At 34.7% G+C, this 21401-nt stretch overlaps 1 protein-coding gene across 2 annotated transcripts; it reads right to left on the reverse strand.

The window, feature by feature from the left end:
- Positions 1 to 522: 522 nt before the first annotated feature.
- GET4 (guided entry of tail-anchored proteins factor 4) lies at positions 523 to 21222 on the reverse strand. Of its 2 annotated transcripts, none has more exons than XM_052000583.1 (9): positions 19922 to 21222; positions 11756 to 11834; positions 11167 to 11248; positions 10033 to 10182; positions 6037 to 6175; positions 4258 to 4398; positions 4067 to 4142; positions 3717 to 3789; positions 523 to 3248 (listed from the first exon to the last, which is right to left on the reverse strand). In XM_052000583.1, exons 1-9 carry the CDS (start codon positions 20077 to 20079, stop codon positions 3160 to 3162), a joined length of 987 nt encoding a protein of 328 aa, XP_051856543.1. In that variant the 5' UTR covers positions 20080 to 21222; the 3' UTR covers positions 523 to 3159. The 2 variants fall into 2 exon arrangements, with proteins under 2 accessions (XP_051856543.1, XP_051856551.1); XM_052000591.1 differs by lacking the exon at positions 19922 to 21222 and adding an exon at positions 19505 to 19690.
- Positions 21223 to 21401: the final 179 nt, after the last annotated feature.

The raw sequence follows: 21401 nt of genomic DNA on the forward strand, positions 1-21401 counted from the left end.
TATATCCATCAGTTATGATTTTTTTCTCCTCTTCAAAAATATTATTTACTATATAAGATGGTTCTTGAGGAGAGAGGAAGACACTTGGGGAAGGTAAGGTTAAGTTAAAAAAAAAAAAACAACCATCACAAATGACATCAGTAAAAACTTATTTTAAAAAACTTCTATAAATTGATTGTAGAACACTCTAAAATCAGAACCAAGACATATATAATGTCCATGATAAAGAGCAAAAGACAACAGAATTCAGACAAATGTAGTGACAAACTTTGAAACATCTTGACAAGAGGTGGTTGAATGCAGGTGTGAAATGATACATTTGTCACAGATATGTCTATTTTACTTAACTATTTTTCTTTTAAGTAGAGTTTCTATATGAAAGGGTAAGTACACAGAAACAAAGATGTTAACAAAAAACAGTAAAGGATCAACAAACACTTTTTAAAAGACCAACAAAAAAGACCATGTAAGAACAGGCTAGAAAATAAGAATAGGAAATGACATATGGATGGAGCCAAGTGATTTATTTCAAATTTTATTGATTTATTACATCTCTCTGGATCTGGAACTGTGAAGTAGAATTCTCTGATTGTAGATTTTGTTCAGGATTCTTCCCACAATTGCACGTGATCTATTTGGGGACATGAGGAAACATTTAAGAAGAAAAAAATCTGTACAGAAGTGGAATTAGTGGCAAGAAAACAGAATGCTAACATTATACTTAGTACAGTCACTCCACAGAGTCCAATCAGATGATGTCATATCTCTAACTCACACACTTTATAGGCTGGAAAGGTTTTATTGACAAGCTTATTACTGCACATGCTTAAATACACTACAGTAATGATACAAGGTACATGATTGTGTGATCGTAACATGGTCAAACTGCCCTGTCACTATTATAAACATCTGTGCCACAAAGAGGTTTTAATCTCTAAAAATTTTCTGATAAAAAGCAAATGAAATACCAAAGCCAAAAAAAAAGAAAGAAAAAAAATAAACAGTAGGGTTGGTAATCAAGTCATTATCAAAACTTAATTCTCTGGAGAATCTGATGGATGCCTAATCACAACACAACAAGAAAATACCAGATTACTTTGTAGATACCACCAATGAGCCATAAGCCTAAGAGCTGCTGGGAGGTCTCTTAGTTGGATGGAATAATTTTAATTTTTACAGCAAGTATACAGAACACCACACATTTTTCAAAAGGTCTTTACTAAGTGGAAGTAGTTACACTATTTAAAGTATCTTGACATTTCAACAGACCAAAGTTTTAATTATACTTATCTAGATGATTTCTAGATGTAGCTCTATACCAGGAAGGGGCAAACTAAAAAAATAAAAAATTAAGCATCGATGACAGACAGAAAACATCTATGCCAGTATGGTATGTTAAAAGGAATAATGGATTTGGAATCAGAAAACCTGGATTTTAATCTAGACTTTACCACCTATGTGAAGTCTTGGACAAATCACTTCCCTTTCTGTCTCAACTCAAAATGAGTAATTTGGATGAAATGGCCTCTAAAATCTCTTCCTTTAAACTTTAGCATCCTATTGTATGTGTGTGAGTATATGGAAATTGATGTTTTCTGTGTACCATCAGTGCCCAATAAAGAAAAATATCTCACCTTCTAAACTACACTAGAGAAGTTCTGATCTGTGTTACAGACATGGGGTACATGTATAGCTTATTGAAATAAGCTAGCCCAGCCTTGAGTAAAGAAACAAGGCCTAGCAACTAAAGAGCAGCTTGTAACTAACTGCTGCTCCTACCCATCAGAAATTTGATGGAATATAGTACTCAGTGTTTTCATGTTGGAGAGAAAAAGGCTTAAAATGAGACACTTCCCCTCCCCATTTAGATACTTCAAAAATCAACAGTGCTTCAAGTCCCAGTATAAAGTATTTATTTGAACTCAACATTAACACAAAACCTTCCTTTAAATTCCATTTGTTTGTACAGTAAATAAAATTGGATTTCCCTCCTCCCCATGCATGATCACTGTGTATTAATCTACGTCTTTTAACTGTGAAAAAATAAAGTGTTTCCCCCCCACCCCCTTTTGTAATTATATTGGTACTATCTGGCATACTGCACTGCATCATAAGGTGATAAAATGTAGACTTCCTACTTCCTGGTCTGCAGTTATTCCTGTAATTTCATGTCTTTTTTCTCTAAAATGTTAAGTTAAAGGAATCATTCACCCAATAAAAATAAATATTGCATTAAGATAGAAATTAAAGTTTTGCAGTATCCCTTTTCTTTAAATGACATTTCAAAAGTGGTTGTACTTAGAGAAAAAGGCAGGGGTTGCTGACTTGCTTTATTAAACACAACTGTCACCTTACATACATATACAACTAATACTATTAAAGTCCATCAAAGGCAGCAAAATCCCATGGATGAAGGAGATCAACATGAGAATTTGTTATGTATAAAGTCAGTAGGATGGACTTCAGTATCTTCAGCTTCTTACCTACATGCGACAAAGATCCATTCAAATTTTAAAGCAAAAATCAGAACGCACACATTTGAAAGGTTAAAAAAAAAAAAAATCAGTTTTGATGGGCACAAGTTACACTGTGATTTGAGATAGCCAACTCTTGTTTTCCAAAAATTTGCTGTACTCCAAAAAGTAGTTAGCTTGATGTTATCTAGTTAATGAAATAAACCTTTTCTTTTGGCATGTCTTAAAAACACATTTGGCACCAGGCTCAGAGAAAAAGCTAAAAACTATCCTGTCTTTTAAGACATTCCTCTGTGACAGCAAAGGTTGAATGTATCATTTTCCCCCATAAGAAACTGAAACAAAATGATTTTGAAAGGGTAAAAGTAACAGTAATGCCTGTGCTTTATTTTGTATTAATCTGAAAAGGAATACTGCATTTGAAACCATAAATGACTATATAACTCAATCAAAAGTCACTGGTCAGCATACTGAAAGGCTGCTAACAATCACTCCAATCAGTTCTTCTGGCTACCCTTTTTACATAAATAATATAGACCAAACATTATAAACATCTCAGCAACCTTTTTTACAGAATGGAGAGCCCTCCTAGTTGTGAAAAACAAAATTTCAGGGCTCATATTCTGAAAATGTCTTTTGAGTTATCAAGTTGTCTGATTCATGCAGTTCCTAATGAAAAGAGTTTTCAATCTAGTTCAATAGGACTGCTATCTTCTTGACCATCTTCTGCATCCTCTTCCTCCCCTGATCCCATAAGACTGTTCAAAAGGTTCCCTACAATAAATGAGAAATTAATTTAGGAAAAAGTCATAAACATTTCAAAGTATATTTTTAAAGTTTCAAAATTTATCATTTTCAAATTACAAAAAAATTTTTAAGTGTTCAGCCACTCCTAGTAAAGCCAATGGTAACAAGTAGGTACATTATGAGCCACTGCTACCTAGACAGCTTCAGAGGCTAGTAAGTGATGTTTCTTGTTCACATGAGATCTACTACACATCAAGTCAAAGGAAAGTACAGCTCCTTAGCATAATTTCTGCTATCAACTGAGATAAAAGGATGCCTGCCTTTATGGGAATTCAAGTAAATGATTTCTCATCATGTTGTTATTATTTTGTGCTTAAAGATGGAACATATGGCTAAACAAAACATATATAACAATATGAATTTAAATTCAAAAATTAAGCAAGGATAGTTAGATTAGTAATATTTGCAAATAAATTTCTCTGTACGAGTTTTTACCTAATAAGCCTCCATAGGATGATGTCTGCTTGGGTGGTACTCCAAAAAAGAGCTGTCCTATTCTATCGAGATACTAAAAAAGAGGAAAGAGATACTATTGTCAATTACAAATACTGGAAAAGGAAGTTTGACTTACATAGCTCACACAGATCCATCATAATTTTCATGACAATTCTTTATATCCAGTGTTTTCAAAAGACATTACATTTTGGTTAAATTTGTATCATCAAGAAGGGTAACATCATTCTATCCTATTGAGGGCAAAAATAAGTTTATGAAGTCCTTTTCATTTTAAATAGCATGTAGTGTTTAATAATACAACTTCAAATAAAACACAGCTGGCTACTAACCTCGTTGTACATAGGATCTCTCTTGAGTGAGGGCTGATATTGCTCACATAATACTGTAAATACGGTTAGTTTGCCTCTGAAAAAACAAACAGAAAAGAATGATGAAACCTTACACCATAAATCAAAATACTGCTGTCCACTCCCCTCCCCCCCAAAACCAAACAAACCCAACAACACCCAATAAAATTTACCCTTCAACAGCCAGCAGTAGAAACCAAATAAAGTTGAGCAAAGGCTGTACAAATGGAGGTCCCTTCTGTATTGAAGGATGTTTCTGTGTATATGTTGTGAACACCACTGAAGCACTGCTTTTATTTTTTAAACAGAGAAACCTAAGGGGAAAAAATTTTAAAAGATCATAAAAAGTAGTATGATTTCAGATTTTAAAATTTCATAGAAATGTCAAAGTATTTTTGGTTAATTTTTACAAGCAATTATTATCTCTATCAAAGGGAATTAAAAAGAACTGGCCCAAATTAGACAAAAATTTGTCAATTTGATATAATTCAAAGATCTAAGAAGCATTCTCTCATATCATTTTATTGCATACAATAATGAAAACATTTATCCCTTGGAAAAACTCAAATATTATATGATTATTATTCTCACACAGCATATAAGGGTAACGCCACTAGAAGCAAATTCCATATATGTCATAATATGTAAAGATCACATTAGAATCCCTTAAGCCAGGAAATAAGGAGCATAAACAACTTCTGTTTAACAGTCAAAAGCATTAAATGAATTTTTTCTTTTCCATGCTACAGCTCTACAACTGTACTTCATTGAAACATCTTCCCCACAAATATTAATCTCAGAACAATTTGGGGGTACAAAAATAGGCTATAATTAATTCATTAAAAGTATTGAGTTCAGTTCTAAAGAGACTATTTAGACCAATAAAAAACTTTTAAACTTTTATATCAATTAAATTCAAAAACATTATTGCACAACTCATAGTTTCCAACAAGACACTTGAAGACAAGAACACATTCTTAGATGTTTAACATATTCCTTTATCAATGAACCATCTGTCACCAAAAAAAAACAAACAACCCTGTGATAATGTTATTAAACAAAGCAAATATGAACCAGTATATCAAGTTCTGCACTTAAAGTGCCACAAAGCAAATCTCATCCAAATGTATCTATATGCCAAACCAAAATGGGTTTTAGTAGAATAGAAAAGTAAATTACACATGTAAAAAATATGCATATAAAGGAGAAAGATTTAGGGGAAAAAATCAAAATCCAAGCATCTAAGATAGATGACTTCTATCTTGTTTGGACACTACAATACATTACTCTACAACACATTTAGGTTATTCTCTTCCCTTTTGCTTCCTTTGTCTCTTAGGGGAATCTCCACTTCTGTAAATCCATCATTATTACATTTAAAAAATATTAGTAAAAATCAACACTACACAGAACTTTAATCATTATTACAAGAAAAAAAATTTTTTTAAGAAAATCAAATTTCAATTTCATTATGTTGGTGTTATTTAGAGTAAAAAACTTTCATGCATTTCTCATAATCAAATGTGTATCTCTTTTTTCAGAGAGGACGGTTTAAAGGGGGATAGATAGAGAAAGATAATGGTTTGGTTTAGTTTCCACCCCCACTCCCCCCAAATACACTTTAGAAATTAGACTAACTTAATTTGTAAATATTTCAAAGTAATTCTGGTGCTACTCAATTAAGATAATTAAATGACTTAGAAGTCCAAAAAAGTTATCAAAAATTAAGATTTACAAAAGTTTTGATATTCAAAGGTTAACAAGGCATGGTTCCTGAAAAAATTATTAAATCCACAGTCTACCATCTTAAGATTTTCATCAAAAGTACAAACATTCTTAATTTCAAATTATTCTTAATTTGTCAAATTATAAGCTGCAAACTACAGAATGTCACAAAATCTAATATTTTTCAAAGTAAATACTCTTGAAATGAACAAAGTAGGAACACCTACTGTAAGACTGCCTGTGCAACAAACATGTCCACCTCACTGCGATATCCTCGAGAGGCAGAATATTCTACTAACATATTCGCACATCCTTCTCCATCTGTGGAGTGCAGGAAATGATACCGAGACTCACAATAATTCTGTTCTAGAAGGGAGGAAAGGAAAAATACTTAGTATTGTTTGGATAGTTTTTAAAACAGAACAAATTTTTTTTTCAAAAATTTTCTGCTAAAATTATTTTATGGCATAGCTCAAGATCAAATTAAAATCTTACATCTGAAACAGGGAAGAAAAATTAGCTTGGTCATTAATACAAGTCCTATGGCCAAAAAAAATTAATGAAAACAAAACAGCATCCCTGAATACAAAACATTCCCATCTATGTAAGTAAATTATTTGAAGTTCACAAGTCTGTTAAATTTCAGAGCTTTACACTCTCAATAAAGAGAGTCATATTTTTGAACCAAAAACAAAGTGCTGGGCCTTACTTTAAGAAATAAAGGATGTGAAAAAATTTACTAAGAAATAATGTGAATCCCTACCCCAATTATTAGCCTTCTAACCTGTAAAAAATAAACTATCTTTAATTTATTTTGACTAAAAAACTAATTTCAAATCCCAGTAGTGAAAACACACCAGCAAATTCATTCATTAGGATCCTCTGTTTACATTTTATTTTCAACTTTAATCTAATATATACAGCTAACCCACAAAAATGTAAAATGGCAAGAAATCTTTGCTGTCAAGGAGCTAGCTAATGGTTATTAGTTTATTTTTAACTAATCCTCACTCTAACTGTACCTTAAGTTTTTGAAATTCTACCTATTTTCAAGGTCTAATCCTCGACAGGATAAGACAGCCTACTATCTTATCTCTATTATACTACAATTTATTGAAAACTAGTATCCTGTCCTATTGATTCTTGTATCTCCCTTGATGCCCAATAGTACCTTGCCAGATACGAGTAAACATTGAAAACATATTCGCTAATTATTGATGATATATGCTGACCAAAAGAATTTGAATTTAATGCTTACTCCATTTCCAACAGTGACTCAAATTTCAGTCAATATTTTCAAATGGTAATATTTATAATCAAGGCACAAACTATTCAGCTAAAAAAAGGGATTTTTCTCTCATTAAAGAACAAGCTAAAATTCTAATTAATTTACTGCATTGTAATTGTAATGTAAAGACTTTGGATACAGAAAAAGCTTCTTAAGTTCAACTGTTTTGCCTAACTTCATGGCAAAGCATACATGGGAAGAAAAAGGCAAAGGTAAAATTTAGAGGAATAAAATAAATCTCCAAAAAAAGAAGGGAGAACTTTTTAAAGGGAGAAAACAAAAGATCCAGGAAACCGCGCGGATAAAAATAAATAAATAAGAACAGCAAAGATGGAAAAAATTATCAATGCAGAATTTATAACTGGGTCAAACCAAAAATGAGAAAAAACACTGATGATAAGTTTTATGAAATGAATAAAAAAGGAACAATAAAGTTACATGGTACCGTAGAAAATTTCTTTCTTCAGGGACAGCTAGTACAGTGGATAGAGCAACAGTCCTCAAATCAGGAGGACCTGAATTCAAACCTGACCTCAGACACTTAACATTTCCTAGCTGTGTGACCCTAGGCAAGTCACTTAACCCCAACTGCCTTACCAAAAAAAAAAAAAATTCTTTCTTCAGTCTATCTGGATCTTAGCTTTTAAAATGTATGTTTATGGTATTTGGAAGAAAAGGCTCAAATTAGAAATAATTCAATTCTAATGAGATAATCCAATACATCAAGGCACAGTAGGAGGAGAGTTAGCTTCAAAGGCAGAAAGACCTAAGTAACTCTCTGTTATTCTCCCTATTCACCTCTCCCCCAACACACACATACATATTGGCAGGCTGTGTAGCCTTTGGGCTGGGCAGTTACATTCTTCAGGCTCTGGGGGGCAGCACAAATTCTGACCTACACTAGTAGAAGGAGCTTCATCTCCCAAGAGTTTTGCTGTCCCAACAAAAATCAAAGGACTAATCCTTATCCCTTTGATAATAATTGATACTTATATAGAGCTTTATGATTTACAAAGGAGTCTACCGTGATTAGTTCCAATATGACCAATAATTTTTTAAAAAAATAACTTGCCCAAGTTTACAGGATTAGGATACCAATGACTACCCCCACTTCCATGTATACCATTGTCTTCCATCCCTGGATACAGTCACTGGGCTGAGCAAACATCACAATTTTTTTAAAAATCACAACTTTTTCACAGAAATGGATGAATGACAAAAAAAGGGAAGAAAAATTCTTCTAAAAATGTCTTTTGTTGAGACTAATTTCAGGTATTCTTTTTAACTTATTAAAAAAAAAGTAAAAGAAAAAACAAACACTTGAATTGTGTTGGGAAGTGGTTCATTATTTTCATTAATAAACAAAATGAAAAAAAAGCTGGCATATAACTATGAAAAAGGATTGATTGAACATGTGTTAAGGGGAGACCAGGTGATGCACAGACTATTTTATGTAAAGAATACGGAGCTAGAAAAGACAGGCAGCGTAAATGAGAGGCCAGTGGAATGAGAGAACCTGGGTTCAAATTTCATTTTTCCTGCTTATTACCTTGGTGTGGCCTTGATCAAGTCACAACTTCTCTAGGCCTCAATTTATTCATTTGTAAAACGAGGTAGGCCTTAGATGAGATGTCCGGTCAGATCTTTTCTAGTTGTAGATCTATGACCCTCTAAGCAATGATAATTAAACTGTTACTTTATTTATGCAATAAAGAGGAAGCAGGGCAAAAAGGCTGGATTTATAAAAGATCTTAATTATGAAGCTTAAAATTTTTATTTATTTAAGAAATGCAATTTCATTGATTTTTTTTTCTTCTAGTTCCATTACTTTTCAGAGCAATAACAATCTTTTTACAAGCTTTTGCTAAAAGAGCAAGAAAAATCTGAGAGAACAGAGGTAACAACATTCTGTATTTATTGAACCAGTCCTGATTTCAAGAAAAGAAAAGCTACTTGTAATATGAAGCTTTATCAAAGAAATATTTCCAGACCACCTGTCCTGATTTTTACTTCAGAGATTAGTCACTATAAATAAGAAAAATGAATAAAAGAGTTAATTATTCAGATTTCCTAATTCCTCCCAGATTGCAAGAGAGCATCTCTCTCCCATATCCATTTCTATTATAATGAATATAAAAATGCTTTATGATGATCATTTTCATTGTTGTTATGATACTTGAAGGTGCAAGAAAAGTTTGTTCTCTCAAATATTCTAAACTTGTTTACATAATGAATTCCAAATGACTCACAATTAATGAAGTTTCATTGTATTATAATTAATTTTAGCCTAGGTAGCTAAAGTATCAAATCAAAGTATTCTTAAAGGTTTACTGAAAGCTAAGAAGTGAAATAAAGAAGCAGAAAGTATAGACACCTAGATCTAGACAAATGCTTCTTGATGTATTTTAAAGAATAGCCCCTCTCCACCTCTCAATCTAGAGCTATTAAGAACTATTTTAATTATAAAGTGAAAATGAAAATAAAGGTTATATGGCCATACCTATATCAATACTCAATAAAAGGTTATATTTATGCAATTAATCTCTATTATTCATCATCTTACTGCTTTACATTTACATAACACCTCATTTCTAAGTACTTTCACAAACATTACTTCTTATAATCTGTAGAATAATTACCTAAGCTAAAAACTCTTTTAAAGGTCATCTAGCTCTTTCAATGTACAAAAGAGGAAACTGAGACCTAGAGAAGTTAAATGATTCAAAAATAGTCATCTAGGCAGTAAACAACAGCAGAGCAAGAATCTGAGCCTAAATCTTCTGAATTCAAATTTAATGTCCGGTCCCTCCCACCTGCCCCCATTCCCATGCAGCAGTTAGGGTTCTTCTTTTTATACCCATGAAATTGTGACCCATCATGAAATGTTTCACAGCTACGTTTCAATTTTTAAATGATTCAAAGGAGTGATTCTTACCTTTCCATAGCGTGACAGCCAATAATTGGTGTAGTTTTGGATGGCCCAATTTCCCTGATCCACCACTGGACCACTTTAGTGCTCTGGATACAAACGCCACTCTTTCGGGAGAATTTGGATCCATCAAACTAAACACTTTAGCCAAATTTTCTAAAAGTAACATAAACATAAATCCTTAATCAAAGAAAACACGTATTTAGTGTTCTATAAATATACAACACTTAAAAATCAACTCTTTTACTTTAAAAAAAAAGTTGTTGCAGAGCATTTAAAGAGATATATATGTACCAAATGTACTATTAAATTCGTATTAATTCTGTGAGTTAACATCCAATTGACCTCTCCGCTGCAGTGCCAGAAGCCACACTCTCCCTTAGTGAGTAGGAAGGGAAAAAATATTTCCTGTCTCACTGCTTAGCCCAGATTTAATCAAGTTGGGGGTCAGGGACGTTTGCAGTGGGGAGATTGGTCCCCGTGGAAGAATGAAATATAGAATGGGGCAACACTATCAGGGGATTGGGGAGTAAATGCGCCAGAATGGAGTCACAGAAACATCATAGACTCCTCAATTTTATTCTCCGATTTGTCCACAGACCTCTGGAAGAGTAGTGGAGGCAAGGGGTGGCTAGGCCTCACCATATTCTTTCCAGCTGGGAAGCTCATAAAAAGGGCTTCACGAACTGCACGCTTACCGAATTAGACAGTCCGCCAAGCAAAGTTTCTTTGACAAAATGGCCGACTCGCGGGCAATGCGCACATCACCTCGCTGACTGGATGGGAAGCCGCTGTCCATCAAAGCGGCGGAGAGGTCAATTACTGTGCAGACATTACATGTTGCTCCTGTGTTGGGGGAGAGGACAGTGCCAAAAATCATGCTCCACCTATAAAACATAGTATGTTTGCTAAGTGTGCCAATAGGTTCAGTTCTAACTCAATCAGACTACCATCTTCAGTTGTGAAAAGTGCTGTGATGCTTCTACAGCAAAATTAATACCACATCATATCACAACTCAAGGCACCAAAGAGGGAGTTAAGAGGCTTAAGAAATCATTACATCAGTGGCCAGCTAAAAATAATCTCTAAAATGCAGAAGTACTTTAAGCATTGTAAAGCTCAACATAGTAAAATTCTCACCCAATAGCTCATCAGTTACTTTCGCATCTGATATCTCCAAGGATTCTAAAACCAGCATGGAAAGATCGGCAGCACTGTTTTGCTACAAAACATAGACAAACAAACAAGAAGCATACTGTTAGTTATGAAGCTCTGATTAGTTTCTAGAAACAAAAAAGGGATGCTTTTGGTTTTCAAAGACATATATTAAACAAGCAGTGCTAACCAGTTTTTCAAATTGATTCAATGCCTGTGAATAGATAAATGAAACTGTTCTAGCACAATAATTATTTACTGGATGTACTGTAACTAGCTACCATATGAATGAACATCTATGACGTATTTCTAGCTCTAACACTGCCACTGTAGCCTACAAGGGCTGGGGCCAAAGCCATGAAAGCAGCACATAATAAGGCAGGCTCCATGTAGCTGTTATTGCAGATGTGGGTTTGTATTCAACAGGAACAACCAGGTTACTGCTGTCAAAATTGATTCAAAATGGGACAGAATGCATAGCACCAGCCCACAGCTTGCTGCCTATTAGTCTTTTTCTTTAGCATTCATATTTCAGTTTTTTCTAGAACAGAAATAGAAACAAAAAGTCACTTACTTGACTGTGACTGAAGAACAATAATGCCCCTGAGTACATTAGTTCTCTTGCTTCTACGTGTTTGCCTTGTGACATGTACCTGTAATAATGAAGAAAATATGATGTTAAAATCGTCAAGCTAGGGACCAGTGGTTCTCAAACTTTTGTTCTCAGTATCTTCATGTTGTTAAAAAACTATCGAGGATCTGTTCAAAGAGTTTTTGTTCACATGGGTTATATTTAGAGCTATTTACTATATTAGAAATAAAAAATGATTTTGAATTTGTAGACCCTCTAAAAGGGTTTCAGAGGACCCAACAATACTTTGGATTACACTTTGAGGACCACCGAGTTAGGCTGTGCATCCAAATTGCTCCAAATGGACAAAAGAACTAATATCATTGAGAGAGTCTAACAAATTCATTCAGGTGCATTAAAAAAAATAAACTGACCTTATAAAGGCTAATTAAATTACATCTAGAATTTAATATTAAAATATACAAGTTTTCTAAGTTATAATTGGGCACCCAGGTGGCAGAGTAGTGGATAGAGATGAGTCAGGAAGACTCATTTTCTTGAATTCAATCTTGTCTGGGATTTACTAGCTGTGTGACTCTGGGCAAATAACACTTAACTCTGTTTGCCTTAGTTTCCTCATCTCTAAAATGAGCTGGAGAAGGAGAAATGGCAAAACACCCCAGGATCTTTGCCAAGAAAAACCCAAATGGGGTCATGAAGAGTCAGGCATGACTGAACTGACTAAACAACAGCAAAAACAAAACAAAACAAAAACCTAGTATAAAGTTTTTATTTATTGCATATACAACTTTATACCAGGGATAGTTATGAAGTCTGAAGACCAAAGTTCAAATCCTACCAAGTCTACTTACTCACACAAAGTAATTGTAAGTGTAACTCAAAGTAATTCATTTCCCTGAGCTTCAGTTTCATCTGTAAAATGAGAGGATAAGACTATAACATATCTAAGACTCCTTCTACCTCTCACACTCAAGAGATCTTTTTGGAGTTTCATAAGCTGAAAGAGAAGTCTGAGCTTCTCACATACTACCAAATGTCTTTGCATGGGGAAGAGAAGGACAATAGCAAAGAAGTGGCCTATTATCATTTACAAACATTTATTATCCAGCATTTATTTGTATATGATACATTTGGAAGAACCAAGATCTCTGCCCTCTCCAGTTTTACAGCTGGACAGACACCATAGATATGAATAAACCATAGATGGCACATTAGTCAATGAAAGTAAAATATCAAATATGCAAATATTATCAGCCATCAGTCCTAATATATGCATAACGTATACACTTGGAGGGCAGAATGAGCAAAGTAGACTCAAGACTACAAGCCCTGAAAGGAAACAGGCAGAGAAATAACTATCTCTATTATTCATTAGTCCTACAAAGCTGGGCAAATTTTCAGCTACCTGAATAGAAGACTCTAAATTTAACAGCATGGAGGATGATATTCTAAGGATAGAATGCTGCGTTAGGGCAGTGTGAGACTTCTGGATTAAAGAAGATTTAAGCAAGTATACAAAGGAATATACTAGAAATAAATTAGAATATAGAAGAGATAAGAAGCAGTAATTTGTTCCAAACTGCAACAAATAAAAAATCCCAACAGTAGAATAGAATTAGAAGTGGCACGAAGCAGAAAATAAATTGTACTGCACATATTCTCTTCTATATTTAATTTCCATTCAAAGTTCAACTACTCTAATGACTAAAATAAAAGAAAATGTCTTCAGCATTATATTCTTCAAAATCTTCTGACAAACATTCTTAATTTTGTTTCTTGTTTTGGAACAGAGCCAGGTAAATTACACTGGAGGTAATAAGTTGAAATAATAAATAACAATGACTTAAATAGGAAAAATTTAGTAAAATTGGTTTATCTCATTTTACTAAGATGAATAGCTTATCATCTCTAAAGAATTTAAAGATAATAACAAATGTATAAGATGCTTGGAAGTTTGCAGAACACTTATTATTTCATTTTATCCTCACAACCACCTTAGGAAGTAGGTACTCTTATTATTACCATTTTATAAGAAAGCTAGGCAACAGACAAAAAGTAAGTGGCTTGCTCCTTGTCATAAAGGTAATAACTCACTGGAAAATGGTCTTTATTAACAGCTGTAGTAAAACCTGAGGGATCAACTCTAACTCTCTGGTCTTCTGGGGTTAACCAAAGAATCCATTACATAATAGGGCATAGTCTCAAAGTTTCTCTGTAATGGAAGGCAACTATTTTCTAAGGATTGGGGTATGATTCACATAACTATAGAAGGCTGCTTTTTTTGCTATCCTGTCTTTCACTAAGATTCTCTGGGAATTGCACAGGTAGGAACCGTGAACATTCTCCACTGGCATAGTGTCCAAAATCTGAATCATCTTAAATACAAGATGAAGCATTACAATAAGATTTCAATGGAGAAGAAAACTTGGTAAACACAGGATTAAATAAGAATAATGACAAAGTGTCTACTTAGAGAACAATAGAGTGGTTTACCTATTATGTGCCAATTACAACAGATCTACCCACAGAGAGAAATAAGTTTGACTACACACACAAAAATTAGCCTTTTTTCTTTTATACTGTTTCTATGAGTATTAACTCTTACACTTTTTTGTCAAGATATTTTTAAAAATCATTTCACAATTAACAATAATATAAACTCATACACTAATTTTAACTTAATATAAACCCAACTACTCTTACATTCTCTTAGTGAATAATCTATGGGAAATGGTCAGTCTTGTAACTTTCTATTTACTCTGGGGTCTAAATATTGCTGCCATGCTGGTAGTGATACAGAGGAAGAATTCAAGAGACTTAGGTATAAGTCTACTTTATTACGAGGCTCCATTCTATCAATGAAGGATTCAATACAATCAGAAAGCTCAGTAAATGCAAGTTCAAATAAGAATAACAAAATGTGTCTGTGAAAGCAAGGAGCTGTCTTAATATTTAATACTCTGTGTATAATACAGTAGTTGTATTATAAAAACTGGTTTCTGTCATCAGATCTTACAACTGATTTATTATGAATGTCATCTGATATTTTAACGCATACTGTATATAATGTTATAAATGTTGAAGAATCACTTAGCAAACACTATAAGAGCAAAGAAGTCTTACAAAACTACTATTCTGTACCTCTTCTGGTTAATTTTGAGAAAGATTATTTGTATTTTTCAGTTCCATGTGATATTTTAAAACATGTAATCACATATAATGATTGAACTAAAAATGCAAACCTCTCTCATACTTTTAGATCTCCAAAAAATCTGGCTACAGAGGGAAGACTCTTTCAAAAATTTCATAGGGGAAAATTCTATTAAGAAAAAGTAAAAACTAGTAATGTGAACCAATGTTAGGTCTAATACTCAAAGGAAAAAATCAACATGTACAAATAAAAGCAGCATTGTATCAAAAATCTAGAATCAAGTACAAGTATCCAAATCATAACCATTTATATAGATAACTGTCAACATGAATAATTTGTAATTTGCAATGGAATCAATAAGATGTTCTAACTCTGTGCTCCTTAGAATTACATGGTTCTACAAGTTGTCCATCCTTATATTCTAACATTAAAGACACTATAGTCAATATGAAAGTCAATATGATCACTGAACAGTGATCCCTTATAGTGAATCAATAGAAAACATCAATATAGACACTGAAAGATATGACAAAGACAAATACAAAGATTTAAGTATGAAATCTGTAGATAGTCACTCATCATTAGGAACATATTCATACTCAATTGGTTATGACTAAGCCCTTGAGGCCAGTGGTATTTACTCATTTTTCAATTTGAAGATAATTACTAAAACTTTTGAGCTGATCTTTCAGTGGATTAAGAATGAATCAAGTATTCTTCTTAGAATGAAAGGAATAAGAGAAAAGAGGTCACAAATGAAACACAGGGCAGCTGACAATAGCTTTATATAGTCACTTGAATCATACCCAATCCATAAAAAATATTGGAGAATATTCTGAAATGTTCTCTAAATCAAATGTATGACCCAGTGATTCTGATTCTTTTTTTTTTTGACACAATCTATTAGCTTAGTTTCATTACAAACCAAATAAATGCTATTTTCCTTTAGAAATAAAGTTAAATGACAATGGATCCTTAAAATCTCTCAAACCTCTCCAAAATAGGAATTATATGCTTGTGATAAAGCAATTTCACCAACAAACCTATTAAGTTCCCAAATATACCAAAACATTTATAGCAGGACTTTGTGGTAACAAAGAATAGGGGGGGAAAAAAGTAGATGTTCATCAACAAAGGAAAGGCTAAACAAACTATGACACCCGAATATAACATAATATTACTATTCTATAAGAAATGATAAAGAGAACTATGAAAAAAAAATCTGTATGAATTGCCACAGAATGAAATCAACAAAGCTAGAAAAACAATACAAAGACTACAACAATGTAAAAGAAAAGAACCAGCAAAAATAAAAATGTCAAAAGTGAATGTTACAAAATTACAAATATTAACCACAGCTTAAAAAAAGAAACATGAAAAGATATCCCAACTTCACCTTGGGACATCTATTAATGAGACATATTGCAAATATATAACTTTTCCAATGTAAATCAGTTTTGTTGATTTTTTTTTTCTTTAAAAATATTATCTGTTAGCTGGGAGGATTCTCTGGGTGGGGATAATAGACAATACTGATTGTGAAATTTAAATTATTAAGTAAAACATAATTAAATGAAAATGTTTTTTAAAATACTCAAAATACTACTCTTATTTTCCAATTATGTTGATGTAAGTTTTGCCAAACAACAAAATACGAATACAAATGATCTTTAAAATTTGTATTTAGTTTTAGCAATGGCATATTATATTGTGCATGTTTAGCCCAAGTCCTAAGTACAGTATTTTAGACCAAATTCTACTAAACTAAGAATTGGCATTAAAAAAAAATCAATAAATATTTATTTTAAAAATAAATTTAATGAAAATGTATATATTTTGAGACTTTCCCAGCAAGACAATTAGGAATCACCAAAATTTAAATCTAAGCTCAATATGTTAATCAATTTTCTTCTTCTCTAAGGTTTGGTCCAGCCTTAACTGAGTGTATCAATTTAATTAATTACATTTACTAATCTCAATAACTTCAGATTCAATTGAAAGTAAAGAACAAGCTAAAATCCATGCAATTCTTTTCAGAAAACAACAGACATGAAAAAATTATTGTGTAGAATTCAATCTCAAAACTTTAGGATTTAATTATCCTGATTATAACTGACATGAACTTTTACTACTGAAGAAAACTTGACTGGCAGAGAATTAAAGCCAATTTTAAACATTCATAAACATTATCAAAATGTATGGATTGTTTTTCTCTCCTTTGACACTTTCAGAAGGTGACTAGCTGACACAAATAAATTTAATGTCTAAACACCTTTTTAGTTTACTTTTTTTTCTTAAGATCAACTTTACTAAGATACCACACAGCCCCTTAACATGTCTGCTAAGACTTTGTTTCAAATGTTAACAATTATAAACATGTGCATTAAGAATTTATGGTTTCTACCAAGAGACCAATTAAATAAGTTGTTTTAAACTATTGGGAAAAACTATTCTCATGTAAAACTAAAAATAGCTTTATTTTTAGGGAGCAGAAAAAATGTTTTGTAAGTAGAAAGATAAAATATAACAATTTGTGCAAATTTCAAAGCTATGTCAAAAATTATTTAGATATTACAATGGTCTAAAATTGTTTTGCCTTCAATTTCAAATAAAACAGAGAGATTAATATCATTTTTATCGTGGGAGCTGTAGATAATAATCCATTGGAATAAGTGAATTATTGGAGAAACTTCTTAGAAAAGAAAATATATGATCACTTTATCTAAACAACCTTCTTTTTATTTTCCTTGAACAAAAAGGAAGAATTACACTTACAAAACTTTTGGTAGTACATAAACTGGCAGCTTTTGTAGCAATTCAGATTAAACACCATTTTAGTAAAGGCATTAGTAAAGTTAACTTAATTACTTAACCTAATAGAAACAAACTCAAAATGTTCCTGAAACAATCTAGGAGCACATTAGACAATACTGATTGTGAAATTTAAATTAGGTAAAACACAATTAAATGAAAATGTTTTTTAAAAAATACTACTCTAAAAATGATCTTTAAAATTTGTATTTCGTTTCAGAAATGGCATATTACATTGTGCATGTTTAGCCCAAATCCTAAGTACAGTATTTTAGACCAAATCCTATTAAATTAAGAATTGCCAAAAAAATTTTTTACAAGTTCTAATCAATGCCCACTTAACTTAGTTTTAACTCATATTATAAAGAAAATTCCCATACGATCAACAAGTTCATGTAACCCCACTAAATTACAGGACTGGAACTGACACTATGATAAGGATTTTAAATTTGTATGGGACTTTAGAGATTATCTTCTCTAATCCAACCCTCTATTTTTACAGATGAGGAAACTGGAGGCCCAGAAAAGTGAAGTTTTGTGACTTTCACAAAGTCACACAGGGACAGAAATCATTAGACCTTGGTGTAAAGTGCACTGAGTCTAGATAGAGTAAAGATACCTTGGTTCTAAACAAAACTGCTACTTAATACCCTAGCTGACAACTTTGGGGCAAGTCCTTGAAGTTCTTTAGGACTTCCAAAGTTCTTTATCTTAAGTTAAATGAGGGAGTAGTACTACTAAGGAACTCTTCCTGCTCCAACTTTATGTCACCAACTTTAGTAACCAGATAAGAAATTGAACTCTTTTGACTACACAATATTATCCTTAAAAGAAAATTCCTATGGCCAAGCAACAACAAATATATATTCTTCCTGGCTGACACGGCAAATAAGAAACCTATGAAAGATAGCTGTGGATAAGAGAAAAAAAGGATCTTTAAATCCTCAATCTGATTTTTTTTTTTTTTGGGGGGGGGGGGATTGCATTTTAACTATCTTTAAAGAAAACCACTTACAGACAAGGTTTTCCTCAATGAAACTCAAGATAATTACAAATACATACTTGTCTTTATTTTGGAAGTCAACAACAACAAAAAAGTAGCCCAAATTCTAATACCAGTTTAGTCTTGCCCGGTCAACAAAGATCCTTTGAGAAAGAACCAAAGTCTCACAAAGATGACCTAAACCATGCTTACCCACAGTATTTCACAAACTCTAATCATAGTCAACTAAAGCCTCGCGTTAAGGAAATTAACCAATTAAATTCTATAAGGATGATGGGCCTTACTTAATAAAGCTCATCAATTTATGCACGACCACCAAGAGTAAGAGCGGAGAAAGACTATACGTATAAACAAACTTTCTACCTGGTTTAAACTCAAACCTTTGGAGAGGGAAAAAAGGAATTTCTCGGGGAAGGGATGGCAGGGGGCACCCAGCATGGGAGGCGAGAGGGATGTCTGGGAGAAGGCTAGCCTTCAGAGACAGAGATGGTCTAGTAATGGGGGGATGTGTCCAACCAATAACAAATGTCCGCTCTCTACATGCCAGAAGCAAAGAGATACAGACCCTAAAAGGGATTCGGAAACCCTGTACCCTCTCCTCTCCCTCATTCCCTCTCTTCCCCTACCCCCTCACATCCCGTCTCCCCCCCTTCCCCACCCACTCCGCTCCCCGCCTCAAGTCGCTGACCAGGCAGGCCCTTGGGCAAGGGGCTGAGGACTAGTCACTAAGCAGGGCTCCGGGAAGAGGGAGGGGCCCTCTTGCTACCTGCAAAGGTCAAGGCTGGAAGGGAGGCTGAAGGGGGTGGGGTGGACCCATCCGGAGTTTTGAGGCACGAAAGCCGGTGCATGGATGGGTCAGGACAGGGGCTTGGCACTCCTCTCAGTTTGATATTAGAAGAGGAGAGGGAGGTACGGAAGCCTCCATTCCCCATCCCTAGGCTCCCCTTTAGCGATCTCCCCGGCCCTAATCATACTAACCCCGGGCCTCTACCCCCCCTCCCCCGCGACAGGCAGTCGCGCGAGCCAATGAGAAAGCGGGCTGGTCTCCATTCCGCCAATAGAAACAGAGAGGAGGGCGGTGCCGGTGCCAGGTTAGGTTGACGAGGCGAAAAGCTCTGGAAAGCATAGGCCGGCGCCCCGAGACAGGCGGGCCGCCCTGAGTCCGGCCGCGAGTTCCGGCTACCTGAAGAACAGGGTCCGGTACATTTGGTGTGCCTCATAGTACTCGCCCTTCTCGACACTGGCGCGGAGCTTGCCCTCCACCCGCTGGACCCCGCCCCGGTTCCGGGCGCTGTTCCGGGAGCTGTCCTGCTCGGCCATCGCCGCAGCTGCTGCCGCCATCCCGCGGGCCCGCGCAGAGAGCAGGCGCTGAGGCTGCCGCAGCCCGTAGTCACCCTCCAGCCTCCCCGGCTTCCGTCCTGGCGGCGGCCCGAGGGCTTCTACGGTGGCTTGCAGGGAACAGTCGCAGGCGCTTCAGCGGGCGTGTCGGCGATGTGCCATTCCACGTGACCTCATGGGAGGGGATGCGGTGGCGAAGGCAGACGGAAGGAGGAGGCCGCCTGGGGCGGGCCGCATCCCAACGGAGGAGGAGCTACAACCGCCCCGCCCCAAGACGGGGGACGGGGAAGGCGAGTGACGTCATAATCTCCATGTGTGAAGGCGGCGGCGCGCAAGGGCTTAAAAGGACCATGCGCGTACGTTCTGAGAACTCGGCGTCGGGAGAGTATTTGATACGTACACTCTAATAATGTTTCCCACATTTAGCAAGAGTCACCCTTCCCCCTTCCCGGGTCGTACCCGGTGCTTTACTCCGGATTCCCGTACAATCCATCTGGAACCATCACCACGATACCCGTTCTCCCCTCCCCCCCCACCCTCGCCTCCAGTGGCGATACTGGAACCAAATTGTCTCCTTCCACGCCTCCTTTTGGGGCTGAGCATCTCTTAAATCCATCCACACTTCTCGATGGGATTTTTAACTTGATCATTTCCTAGGATGTTTTCTCGCCCTTATCTGCCTTGCTTCTGCCTCTCTCCCCATTAGATTTATGATTAAATAACATCTCTGTAGTATAAGAGCTTGATTGAGTTCGTCCTTGTAAACTGCAAAATTCGCATGCTCTGTATTTGGTTCATGTTTTTCCCAAGTCACCATCATACCCAGCTATAAGACATTTTGAATATCATTAAATGAACATTTTTTCTCTGGCTTTAATATTTTTGATATTCCACCAGTGTTTTCAAACTGTTAATAGCAAAAATAATGGCTAATGACAAAGACAAGTCAATATTTCCCTAATGGAAAAAAGGTATCTTTGCAAAAGTTGTATGGCCCCTTTTAGTTAGAAAAAGCAACAAAGTCAAAAAGAGAGAAAAACATTTCTATAAAAATACTTTGTGTCCACTTAAATTGCCATTTTGTAGTGCTATTAAAAATAAAACTCAGCAGTTTCCTAATATGACAATTTTCCCCTCATACATATGCTCAATTCTAAAATGTCTACTATTTCTTCAATTTTTTTCAGCATTATATAGTTCAAAAACATAAGTTGCATGAAACCATTGCCATACTTATATGAGAACATATATCCAAAAAAGCTACAGAAAGAACAAGCTGTGAATGAATCCTTTGACAATTCAGGTTAATCCAGTAGAACTAGCAT

Source organism: Antechinus flavipes, chromosome 1 (genome assembly GCF_016432865.1).
Source record: "Antechinus flavipes isolate AdamAnt ecotype Samford, QLD, Australia chromosome 1, AdamAnt_v2, whole genome shotgun sequence".
Taxonomy (NCBI): Eukaryota; Metazoa; Chordata; class Mammalia; order Dasyuromorphia; family Dasyuridae; genus Antechinus; species Antechinus flavipes.

What these genes read in the sequence shown, in the direction of transcription:
- GET4 (XM_052000583.1), bottom strand. Translation starts at nt 20,079, where the DNA reads ATGGCGGCAGCAGCTGCGGCGATGGCCGAGCAGGACAGCTCCCGGAAC. An exon ending in AGTAACTGATGAGCTATTGG is followed by an intron (nt 10,183 to 11,166) that starts GTGAGAATTTTA and finishes TGTTACTTTTAG; the next exon opens with AAAATTTGGCTAAAGTGTTT. An exon ending in GAGATCCTATGTACAACGAG is followed by an intron (nt 3,790 to 4,066) that starts GTTAGTAGCCAG and finishes CCTCTTTTTTAG; the next exon opens with TATCTCGATAGAATAGGACA.